This window comes from Colius striatus, chromosome 13 (genome assembly GCF_028858725.1).
Source record: "Colius striatus isolate bColStr4 chromosome 13, bColStr4.1.hap1, whole genome shotgun sequence".
Lineage (NCBI taxonomy): Eukaryota > Metazoa > Chordata > Aves > Coliiformes > Coliidae > Colius > Colius striatus.
In genome coordinates this window covers 6,128,817-6,141,783 of record NC_084771.1, presented here as the reverse complement: position 1 = coordinate 6,141,783, position 12,967 = coordinate 6,128,817, and the positions used below count along the sequence as shown (strand labels likewise).

At 41.5% G+C, this 12,967-nt stretch overlaps 1 protein-coding gene across 1 annotated transcript; it reads right to left on the bottom strand.

Moving 5' to 3' along the window:
• Positions 1–5,587: 5,587 nt before the first annotated feature.
• Positions 5,588–12,578, bottom strand: VMA21 (vacuolar ATPase assembly factor VMA21). Its single transcript, XM_062006882.1, has 3 exons — positions 12,477–12,578; positions 10,538–10,647; positions 5,588–9,083 (listed from the first exon to the last, which is right to left on the bottom strand). Exons 1-3 carry the CDS (start codon positions 12,530–12,532, stop codon positions 8,941–8,943), a joined length of 309 nt encoding a protein of 102 aa, XP_061862866.1. The 5' UTR covers positions 12,533–12,578; the 3' UTR covers positions 5,588–8,940.
• Between the last annotated feature and the right edge of the window lie 389 nt (positions 12,579–12,967).

Here is a 12,967-nt window from a genome sequence, read left to right as displayed (position 1 = left end):
CAGTCAGCAACAGTGCTCAGAAGACCTTTGCACAGCAAAAAAATTCCAATGCAAAAATCCACAGCTTCACAGAGAAATTGGTTACCTTTTATGCAGTGAATTGTACTGATCAAGCTCTCCTTTCCTCTCAGCTAAAACTCACGGTGCATCCACAGTGCAGAGCTGAAAGGCCATACTTTAGCTTTAAAGAGTCTTGGCTGCGTTACCATGGGAGTCAGCTCCAGCTAAGGGTGTCTTCTCACAGCACAGGGCTTCAGCAGCAAGGACTTGAAATACCTCCACCCATCTCTGCTTCCACACTCCCTTCCTTCTCAGTTAACCCAGTACAACCATTTGCAGGTCTGTTTCAATCAGAATGAAAGTAGAAGGTGTTTTTATCTTACATCAGTGTAGTATCTTGTACATCCCAACACTCTCCATCTGCAGGATTAACAGGCTCAAGGACAAAATATTACACGTTTCTGCCTTCTGTCATCTACTGTTGTATATCACAGCCACAAACCTTCCAGCTCACCACGAGTTCCAAGCATGCCAGACCAGGATCACTGGAAATGTGAGCAATGAATTAAATCTAATGCTGTTTTCTTCACTTAGGGAGCAAATGTCGCAAAGCTCCTTAATGTCCAGAGATGCAGTTTTACTGTGGCAAGGAATTTTCCTCTTGTGAACTCAACATTCAAACAAGCTCCCTGGTGAGGTAAGCATAGGCTGACTTTTAATACAAACACAAAACTCACATTTAACTTATTAGCTGGGGGAGGAATTGAGATGAGGGCTGTATGAATCTCATGAGTCATCGTTTCTGTAGGATAAAAAGCAAGCTTGTCTCAAAAAAAGAGAATCAATTCATTTGCCTCTATTGTGTACCACAGATAGAAGAGCTTAAATAATAAAAAGATTAATAAAAACATTTCAAACAATTGTAAAAAAAAAAAGATAGCTATCTTTTGGATTATGAAAGAACACACTGCAAATACAGAAAAATAAGACACTTCAAATGGCACAATGTTTTGGGAGAGGGAGACAAATGCATATTAGTCCTGCTTCAATGCATTTCCCCAAACAATACACTGCTTAGAGCTAAGACTAAGACATGTACATTTCCCAAAGCATACATGAAAAATGAGGGTCTCTATATTAATTCCTTTATTCTTCCAGCTCGTGCCAGGCCTTCGCACAAATAGCAGCACATACACATTCTGCACCCTGACCACTGAAGTCATTCCCAGGTCAATCTTGTGGGCAAATGAAGGGATGTACTCTTGAAGTGTGAAGCAGGAGCAAAGCACAGCACTAACACTATTGAAAGGATAATGGAATCACACAGCTCAAGTGCAGCCTTATCCTCCAGTGGTGTGCAAATTTTAACTAGCCTTTTCTTAAGATTTTAGAAGGAGGTGGGGGAAAAAAAGGCTCAGGCAGAGAAAAGGTATGCCTGAAAGAAACCCAAAGAAGCCTAAAGCCAGCTGAACAACAGCAAAGATCTGCTGAAGCAGGGATTTCATGAATACTCTGAACTGACAAAGAAGGAAAGCATGCACTACAGTGTGAACTGCACAGACTTTGAAGAGAACATCAAGCTATGCAAAATTAGGTAACATTCCAAGTACCCACTAATTCAAGACCTCATCAAAAACAATCACTGAAAAAAATCACTATGGATGGATGGTGGTGAATGGTAGATGTTGCTGACAGAGAAGACCTCTCTGCTTCTGCTTTCGTTTGCTGTGTTTGTTTCCCAACACCCCTTTAGACTGACCTATCTGGTTACCTGGTGACTTCAGGACAGCAAACAACTCTCACTGTTGTGTTCATAAAGACTGATCCTATCCTGATCTGCAGGTACTGCTGCAATGAAGAGCAGACAGCGCAGGAAAAGGCAAATGAAGGGTGGTATTTGAAGACTTAGTGATCGCAGCAAGGTTAAATACTCAGTTGCTACACAACAAACCTGTGGAGGCTGCCACACACAGTATTCTGTGATATTAAGCCTTTTTTTTTTTGCACAAAAGGAATAATGCAGGATATTCTAGGGAGGAAAATCCATCAACACCAACACCACAGTTTTATCCAAAACCTCTTTTTTTTGGCTAAAGAATAAGTAACTTCAATTTGTCCCAGAGTCTCAAAAGCCTAGTTTAAGGAGAATTTTTTCCTGAGGAAACAAAGAACAGATTGTGTTTTTTTGTTAAGTAAAAGATGGCTTTGTACTGATTTTGCAGTGCTAGGAATGCACATGAGAAAAAGAAGAGTCAGTCAACATGCTGTTACTGATAGGTAACTCTTTTTACCTATCCATATCACAATACAGCTGTCACAGAAATCTCCAGTATCTCATTTTCTGCATTTCACAATGTTACCAGATTTAGGAGCAGCCCTTGTTAATTCTACATGAGCCAGGATAACATGCAGAGGGATTTCCCTTACAGTGCAAGACCTCACCTGTTCATCACAGGAGTCTGGAGCACACTGGCTTCCATAAACACAGCAGTTCACCTTACTGGTCAATCAGTCTGTATCGTAATCTTTGAGGCTGAGCAAACTGCTGAGTTTGAAGTGAAAGTGATAGAAAACTGTTTTGGCAGAATTCAAGGAGACAAGATAAAACAAATTACTGTATCTGCTTTAGTAGTCAATCAGTCCACATAATATCCATGTACAGATGTGATGAACTAACTCGTGCTTATGTCATCAGCCATGCTATTGCATTGCTCCATCTTTAACTGAATAAAATTGTGGCAAATTAGTTCTGGTGCTGTGCAGAAATACCTGCTGTGAAGACTTACCTGTTCACCCTTTAAACAAAGTCCACAAAACGTACAAAAAAGTTGTTTATCCCATCAAATTGCAATTTGGACCACACAGCTAGAGCACTATTGACCTGAAGTAAAGTTCACAAGCCACTGAGCTCTGCTTCCAAATTAATCCCTTCCATAGAATTATAGAATCATAGAATTGTTTAAGCTTGATAGAACACAAACATACTTTTTGGCATGGGCAGGCTTCTTGAATTGCTGCATCACACATCCTCAAGTGGTCTTGTCTTGAGTAAGATTTCCTGACCAAAAAGCTCAAAGGTGGAAAAGTGAAAGCAGCCTGGATCACACTGAGAGTGCAACTGAAGTTTTGTAATATGCTAAAATAAAACTACATTAGAATGCAGAGTTGGATTGTTTTGAATTTAAAAAGCTTATGACAGAGACACATGCCAGTATATTAGTGTTCTGAATTACTCCTCCCAAAGCCCATGACAAATCCTTATCTGATTAAGGACTGTTTATTGGAAACTTTTCTCCTTGGCATTACTGTTTTCATGCCTCAAATATCAGAGCTAACAGCACAAACAGTTCTGAAGATTCATGTGCAAGAAAGCACAATCCCCACCAAGTGGTATAAAGCCTTCATATCTCCCTCCAAAGCTCAATGTAATCTTAACTAGGGATCACAACAGACGTCACACTATAGAATATATTTGTTCCCATTGAAAGCCCTTGACAAATAGCTAGGAGATGTGAAGAGGGAGAACTGCTAAAAAGAATGAGGAACTTGCTGCTGCTTGCAAAAGTATAATGGGTTAGAAATAAATGTTAAGCCAGTTCCATGGTTTCTAGCTAACATAACAGATCAGTCAGTCATTGCCACGAAGAGAAGTGCTATTATAACAAATATAAAACCCCAGTAAAGTGGATAAGTTTCACTTCGTAAAACTGAGAGCTGTGAAACAGCTGCTGTTGAAGAATATTTCTAATAAATAGTCTGTTGAGACCACTAAGGCAGACAGAGGTCATTAAACACATGGTGCACAGATGACCTCCCCAGCAAATCTCAAGGATGTTGGACCAGGCCTGCAACCACTCCACATTTAAACACAGCTAGCTGCACCTATAACATACCCATCAAGGCAGGTCAAACACCCAAATCATCAGAATCACCTTTGCTTTGGATTTTTTGGTAGGGGCATGCTTTACACTGGGAGGAAAAAAAAAGCAGTACTGAAGATATAACACAAGCTTCTAAAGGAAACTGCTCTACCATAATGCCTCAAATCCAGAGTCATCCAGCACTGCCAATTCTGTAGGAATCATTCTAGGACACGGCTCAAACTGCAATCATATTTGATAACAAAGTTTCTTCTGTCTTCTTTATCAGACACAAAGCCACCGACTCATCAAAGACTCATTCCATGAAATGAGCTGTATCATAGAATCATAGAATGGTAGGGGTTGGAAGGATCCTTTAGAGATCATCTAGTCCAATGCCCCTGCAGAGGCAGGTTCATCTAGATCAGGTCACATAGGAACATGTCCAGGCAGGTGTTGAAGACCTCCGAGGAAGGAGGCTCCACAACCCCTCTGGGCAGCCTGTGCCAGGGCTCCCTCACCTGAACAGCGAAATAGTTTTTTCTTATATTTAAGTGGAACTTTTTGTGTTCCAACTTCATTCCAGCTGTGCAGCTAAACTTTGGTGCATCAGTAGAGACTTATTAATGAGTCAAGCAAGTTAAAAGAAACTCTGCACCTTGAGGATGAAAACCTGCAAAGGTATGAAATGGCTCCTCAGTGTCTGCATCATGGGCTCACATCCACAGCAGTTTTTGTTCTTATACTTTGACTACTGTTACTCTCACTCATAAACCATCCTTCAATTAAAAACAGTGCCTATGCCCTGAGTCATTTACACTAGAACTATCAAACCACCACTGTGCCACATGCCAACTGTAAGCATCAACAGCTTTTTTTCCAGGCCTATGAGTAGTATTACTGTTGAAGCACAGATGCAAGGAAGCACCTGATGACTACTAGAAACATTAGGCACCCATGGGGATTCATCACAGGGAGAATGTGGCATCCAAAGCTGGTAGGACAAAGAGGGAGGTGAATCACAACAGTAATACAGCATCAAGAAAACTCAGTACCAGGCATACTGATGGATAGTCGAGTTAACTACTCTATTTCCCAAGCTCTGGTGCCCGGTCATCCTTCACCACAAAGCTTCCCAGACAGCATCCCTGCCTCCATTGGCTCCATGTCTTGCTTTCAGAGCGCAAACTGAGAGATCAGCACCTAAAAAAGCCGCTTTCTACAGAAATCCTCATTCACTTCCCTCAAACTTTTTCTATCATTTTAGGTTCAATGCATTCGAGCCTAAAAAGTTTGCTTCCACCTTGTCTTAAACTGTACCTCATCACTGCTACAGAATGCCATGATCCAGTTCACCCAACAAAGCAACTCAAGCTGTACCCCATCACTTCAGAAATTCAGGCATGAGCAAGTCTTCAGATAAGAGAATGAGTGTTTGGGGGCCCCAAACAAAACACTATTTTCTTATTGCAAGCCTTATTCTAGCACAAGGGAGCCTCCCCATGTAGGGGAACAGTAAGCAGTGCTCTCTGTGAAACAAGAAGCTTGTGTGTCTCTGACAGCTGATCAGAGCTAATGAAACATTAAGAGTGGCAGCCACTCTCTGGTATTTTTAAAGAAACATTTACACTCCAAGGGCTTGACCCTGCCTATGAGATGACTCAGAGCCAGTAACAATGCTAGTTTGTACAAGACAAAGCTGAATAAATGTGCCCCAGATCACATGCTGTGAAGCTGTCAACAACTTTAATTGGAAGTAAAAATTGGCTATTTCGTATTAGTTACATTTAATATTTCAGATCAATGGCTCTGCATAATCCCCTAGAAAACATGAAATAAACATTTTGGACCAAAACCACGGTGTCTCAGTCACATACCCAGCTGTGTCAGCACATTCTAGTCCTCACCCTATCCCATCTCCACCACACCTCCCCAAATCACTTCTTTGCTTCACAAGACTCTTCCTCCATTTGTCCCATGGCTGCCAGCCCACGTAAATTTCAGTCATACAAAATAACATGATGGGTAACAATAAATCTGTAGCTTAGTTTGCTATTTTAAGGGTCTTTTCTTCCCTATGTCTTCCTCATCTGAACAAACTAAGCTACTGCAGACCTTGGGCTAGCAGAAGCCTAAGCAGAGTTTATTTAACTACAATAACTATGTAGCTGTTTAAAACCCCTCAAAATTGCAGTAACATTGAGCATTTTACTGTTCACCAATGCACTGACAACATAGTTTTTCATCACACTGAAAATAAGACAGAAGGTTGGGGTTTTGGGGGTTGGTTTGTTTGATTGATATGGGGGTTTTGTTTGTATCTGACGTTATGCAAGAGTTACTACTGGGTCCTCTTGTATATAGCAAAAACCAGGTATGTAATACTTCGTTTTGTTTCAAATATACAGTAAAGACTGAAGTTCACACACATTAATGTATGTTAGGGTATGACAAACAATTCCCAAAACAACATGGCCACCAACACCACCAGACTGCTCCTCCATGGACATCCCTAGGCTGCAGGCACAGGGCCTGCCTCACTATGGCCTTTGCCACAAGAATTTGCCCCTTAGCACCTCCTACCTCTCCTTCACTGGCCTCAGTGTCTGCAGAGTTGCTGCTTTCACATATTCTCACTCCTCTCTCCAGGTGCTGTTGTGCAGCAGTTTTTTTCTTAGGTCTCATCCCTGAGGCTCTATCACCATTGCTGATGGGCTCAGCCCTGGGCACTGACAGGGCAGTCTCAGAGCTGACTGGCCTTGGCTCTATCAGATACGAGGGAAGCTCTTGGCAGCTCCTCACAGAAACCACCCCTGAAACCTCCCCACTACCAAAACCTTGCCATACAAACCCAATACAGTACTGTATTATTTGAACTCCAAACGAATTACAATGGCCACTAAAGAGTTTTTTAAATGACATGAGAATTAGCTTTGCCATTAATAGGAACATCAGACACCTGAAAGGAAACAGTCTGAAGAGAACACAACAAAGCTCTTGAAATAGAATAAATCTTATTGTTGGTAAGGGACGAGAACAGTCCGTTCCAGCAGGGTATCTACTCCATGTACACTCTGTGCTGTATGGCTACAGTTCCTATACTCTGAGCTCCCTAATGCTGGTGGAATTCCACTGCTGGACTGTTTTCACTTCACCATTTACGGGAGCGGTTGTCTCAGCTCCCAAGCATTGGCAACATAAAACCCAGTCTGTGGCTTTTACTGTGCAGAGACTCATGCATTGCCTCGATTCTCAAGGAGAACATTATGGATCAAAGCACTATCTGCAAAAGAAGATCTTACAGTGGATGGATTCATGCTCAGCTCATTACTTCCAATCGCTGAGACACTCTAGTGCCTGTACTTATAGCACAGGTTAAATTTTTTTTGCAATTATAAGCAGCAATTCTTTCCCTGTTATTCCTAGGAAACTAATTTTGTGTCTAGGGATTCTGGTATGTGAAACAAAACAGATATAGCGAAAGACCCAGCTAGTAAAAGCACAACAGCTATGTTTCCATTTATTCTCCATTATAAATGGAATAAACCAAAAAGAAAGCTATTGAACAGTGTTATTGCTGATCTATTTGTTGGGAGCTGTGCTCTACACCTGCAGCACTGCAGATTATTCAAAAACTGTTCAGCACAAGTTCTTGTTTACAGGATCTTGCATTGCAGGGTAGTTCTTCCTCAAGAGGCAGTCTTTGTTCTACAATGTACAGTTCCTACACTGGAGAACAGGGAGCCAACATACAAACTAAGACTGTATTTCAAGCACCATCAGACTGTTCTCATAATCACATCTGCAACTGGGGTGGAGATGAGAGGAATGAGACCTGGGAACACATTCCTCAAGCCACTGGGCACAGATAATCAATTTTTTTTACCACAGACAAATGCAGCATCAAAACCATTCCAAGCACGATATTAAGCAAACCACTTCCAAAAAGGCTCAACTAATAGAACAAACTAGAAAACTCAAGTTAGCAGAATGATCCCAAGTACAACAGCTTATCACTGGCAATTACCAGTGTCAGGACAGTTCTTGTGCATTGCTGCAACCTTTAGGAAACATGTTTTATCTATAGACTAACAAGCTTGCTAACAACAGCACAACAGTGAAATGGAATTTAGGTTGTCCTACAACACAAAAATCTCACTGTCATTTGAATCCAGAAAGTTTCTACACACAACCAAGGCAAACAGAAAACAATCATCATATTGTATCATTTCACAGTGTACAAGTTAATATTTATGAAGAGAAGCAAGTTTTCCATGTGACCACTCATGTTCTGCTTCACAAAGGACATTTGTAGATGGCTACAGCTTGTTCTCTCTTGCTTCTTCCTCTGCTAGCCATTAGAGTAGCTCACAGCTGTTTCTGGTACTTCTTTACATCAGGAAAACCAACTACATCCTTTAGCAATTACCATGGAGATCCAGAAATGTAAAGACATATAGGCTATGCCATTTCCTTTGCATCATCAAGATTAACTGTAGAAGAGTGGAAAGATGAGCAATGCAGTAATAAAACAATCCTCCCAAAAGGCAATTAAAGATTGAATTTTACACCATAATAAAAAACTATATTTGAAAATAAAAAACCCCTTTGTATTTCACATTAGAAAGACATCACCTGAGTTTCTAACAATTCCATCTTTGCAATTACTCCTAAACATTATTTATGTTTGTCCCAGTGTGCTGATTTTGACTGAGATGATTTTCTTCATAGCGGCTATTATGGGACTGTGGTTTGGATTTGTGTTGGAAACAGAAAAATACGAAGAATGGCAAAATAGCTACAGGATTTCTTTAAAAACATATGTAATTATTTCATTCTAATTCCAGATGAAGACCTCCTCAGCTTGACCTAGTAGAAGCTGGCTAGAGAACAACCTTCATCAGCATTACAGAAAACACCGGTACACATTCAAGACGAGCACAAATGTTACTCTAACCAGAGTTGATGCATTAGCCCCATCTTTATACATGTGTATTATACATTTGGAAGAATGTTTATCCTTCAGCTCACAACAATTTGATTTACAGTCTGTAGGCATCAGATGACGATGATCTTCGTTCTAGTCCTGTTTGCCTTCTCGCCACTGTCGAGAACCCTCATTCCATGCTACATACACAAAGAGAGCCAGAACCACATGAACAGTAACTACAGCAACTATGGCAGCATAAAAATAGCTGTCTCTGTCGGACATTCCTAAGGTACCTGAGAAAATAAAGAAAGTATAGAATATTAGTTATCAGGAACACTGAAACAGCAAATCACAGTTCTTCCTAAAGACCAAAGTTACATTTTTCACAAGACTGAGCTCAGAAAGACTCGTATGATAGAATTCACCATCATAATTACAGACCTTGAAGCTATTTCTAGAATAAAGCAGCACTACATTTATTCAATATTTAAGACAAAATACCCTGGTTTTGAAGTGAGCAGCTTTGAGTTTGATAAAGTTCACTTTTTCTGTTACTATCTTCCAGCACCAAATGAACCTCAATATCCCTTTTTTGTAAGTATAACTCTATGGGGCAGGAAAGTGTGTGAGTGTGCGTGTAACAAGTTATTTGCCACTGTAACAGGATAAAATAGAGCAAGACTTTCAACTTCACACTCCTAACTTCTACATTTAGACTGTAGCAAAATAACTCCTCGCTAGTTAAGGCACATGAATGCATCTCACCTAAAATACGCCTTCAGATATCAGAAGATCAAGTACCAAAATATAATTTCTCTTCATTCATTAAAAAAACCTAAAACCTCAAAAGCAACCAACCAAAACTCCACGCACCACACAAAAAAATATCACTCTCCAAACACAAACCCAACCCTATCACTGCTGACAGACCTTGCCAGTAACTGACACAGCAAAGTTAAGGCTCAGCTTGCTAGAGCTCGGGTTTACCCCCCACATGATAAAAAGGATCTTGAAAGTTACTTAACGAGTCCTCAGTTTCAGAGTTACATATAGAACAATTATCTTGGAACAGCTCAGTCACATGTTCACAAACTGCTCTTAAAAGCAGCTGCTGTCTCCTTCTCTTCTCCCTGCTCTTGAAGGAAGTAGTTTTCTCCTGCAGTGTTAGGAAGCTAGGAGAGCTCTTGCAGAATCAAGGCTAGAAGGTGGTTGGTTGGTAGCAGTTTGACAAAGCTTCTCCCAACTAACAGCTAAAATATATTTTTTTTTCTAAATGAAAAGAAAGCTCTACAAGCAACCACATTTGATATCTGCAACTGGGAATATGACCTAACTGTTTTAAGCTTACCAATACAGATGTGTTTTTAAAAGTAAAAATAAACCTGGTAAACAACATTATTCTATCTTAAACACACAATGAGTTAGCAACACCTGCAGGAAAAATACCTCTAATGATTCTGCTGCAGGGTGGTGTTAGATACACTTTAGGTAAAGAGGAATGATGCACCTATATACTACATAAGCCATTTTATAACAAACAGTAAGTATTAGATTCCAGACCACAATGCAGTGAAGAATGCACTGACCACTTATATAATTTGCTGTTCCAATTAGACAGTACAAGGTCTTTAGTCTGCATAAGGAAATAAATATTCAAAACAGGAAGGAGAACAAAGATGCTATTAGAGGACTGTGCTTTTCCTTGTTTTTTATAACAGTTAATGCTAATTGGCAGAAACAGAATTACCTTCAAATATATAAGCCTTTGATGAAAAATATAGCCCAACAGGTAATGTAATCATTAGAGCTGTGAAGAACAGAAGTGTTCTTAAAGTTGATGTTAATGAACCCTCATTTCTGAAATAAATAAGAAAAGTTACACATAGATGTAAGTCACAATAAATATGCCTGAAACAGGACAAGAACGCAACCCAAACAGGAGCCAACTACTTTGGCTTCAATAAGAATTGAACAGGTACAGCATTTGGAAGTGACAAAGACTTGACATGTGCATTTGTTGGCTGCAATAGAAAAATGACAGTATTCAAAATGATGGAATGACTGTGCCAGTCAAAGCTCACAAATGAGATTAAAAGCGGGCTTTAGATTTTTCCCTGCTACTGCTTTGCAACCATTAACAACACAGGGGGGTTGCATTAATATGTTTATCAGTGTATTATTACACAATCATTAAATATCTAATATTAGATACACACGCACTTATCTTATGACAGGATTCTGCACTGAAACTTGCCAAGTTCCTTCTTTTAAAAAAACAAACCAAACAAATAAACCTACAAGTCTAGGAAAGTGACAAATCCTCCAGCCCAGGATACAGGGGAAGTACCCAGAATGACAAAAAGCTTACTATTGGAAGCAAAGTTCCTTTTTATTAGGTATCATTCCTCTATTTAAAGCAATGTCTCAGTTTCCACTGAATAAAGTTAGAGTAACTGTAGCAACAATCAGAACACTAGCCAACACACCAAAACACTGGTAATATTGTTCATCTTCACAGATCTAAACCTAGAAGACCGTGAGCAAGAGAATTACAATGAAGAATCATGTACTTGGTAAGGCCTCTCTGAACTTGATCTGACAGAACAAGTTCTGTGTCTACAAAACACCACATACAGCTTGTTTTTGTGTATACTTTCATCAGTTTGCACCCCCTCTGCTTGCCTGACTGTGTTATTTTATGGTGAAGTAAATATGGAAGGCAAGCAATACCCTTCTGACTTTTCAAAGACTAGTAGCTTCAATGACACATGTCCTTCAGGCTTTGAAGCACAGGAATGCATTAAGAACAATTAAAGTCAGGGATATATAATTCTTAAAAACTCCTGGGCACCTCCACAGCAATTTTTGTATCAGTAGTTTGGAAAAGTTTTGTCAAGACATAATTATGCCACAGCATGTTGCTTGAAATTAAATTTTATCCCTGACATTTATTTGGAAAAACAGGCAGAAGTAGAAAAAAACACAAACTCATCCTCAAAAAAGTCCTCAAAAAGCAGTGATGAGCAGCCACAAACAGCTTTTGCTGTAAATGCAACAGAAACTTTTTGCTGCCATACGTTTAGGTAGCATATTAAGCAGACTGATAAAAAAGACATCCAGAATCTTCTCCTTTGTCAGAGTTTGTCTCAAAGTCAATCAGGGTGGAAAACATAACCATTCAAATTCTTCCTATGGAAATTTGAAACTGTTCTCTATTTAATACCCATCCACAGCAGAATAAAATGACCTCCAGTTTATTACCAATTTAAAAACTCCACTGTTGTCAAATACTATTAACACTGACATAGTTTCGTGTACATAACCTCAACCCTAGCACGGAGCTTTCAACTGTAGACACTCGGGTTTGGGGGCTGTCCAGGGTTATGCGGCACGGCCAAAGCAAACCTGGGGCCTACTTCATCCCCTCTAGCTCCTGCTGGCCTGAGCTGTCGCTCCCCCTGTCCCAGGGCGAACAGCTACCTTTCCCTCGGTGCCACCCGGGGGTTGCAACCCACCCCCCGCCGCCGTCACCCCGGGCTATAGCACCAGGCGAGACTCCCGCCCGCCGCGGCCTAGCAGAGACCTCCCGGACAGGCTGCGGCCCGCCGCCAGGCCCCGCCGCCCCGCAAGAACGCCTCTCCCTCCCGCCCTCCCCTCACCAGAGCTTTCCCCTCCCCGGGACTTACGGCCTGAACTCGGGCGCAGGGACCGCGCCGAACGCCGCCTCTCCGTAGCGCTCCATCAGCCCGCCCTGCGCGCCCCCGCTCGCCCGAAGCTTCTGGGATGCCGGAAGCCTGACGCAGGGCGGGCGCATGCGCAGCCCGGCGGCGCCGCCGTCTCCATGGCAATCGCGGCCTGCTGCGGGCGGCCGCAGGCGGCGGGCGGCGAGCGGCGAGCATCGCCTGCCAGCGCGGGGTCGGGGCGGCAGCCCTTCGCTTCTGGTGTGCTCGGACAGTGTGCAGGGAAAAATATCCCGCCACATCTCACCACGAGTTGTGGAACTGTAGCACAATCTCGCTTACGAGTGCTTTCCTTGAGAGAGATGCGAAGTGTCACCAGCCCAGCTCACCAAGCTTGGGTGTGTTGGGTGAAGGTCGAGGGTTTGCAGCAAATGGCAGTGGTCTGGCCAAAAAACCCAGATCCTGGTGAGACGTTTTGATGAATGCACCAGTACAAA

Coding starts and splice junctions, on each gene's coding strand:
- VMA21 (XM_062006882.1), bottom strand. CDS start 12,532: ATGGAGCGCTACGGAGAGGCGGCGTTCGGCGCGGTCCCTGCGCCCGAG. Junction 10,648..12,476: donor CCTGCGCCCGAGTTCAGGCC/GTAAGTCCCGGG, acceptor TATTTATTTCAG/AAATGAGGGTTCATTAACAT. Junction 9,084..10,537: donor AAAGGCTTATATATTTGAAG/GTAATTCTGTTT, acceptor TTATTTTCTCAG/GTACCTTAGGAATGTCCGAC.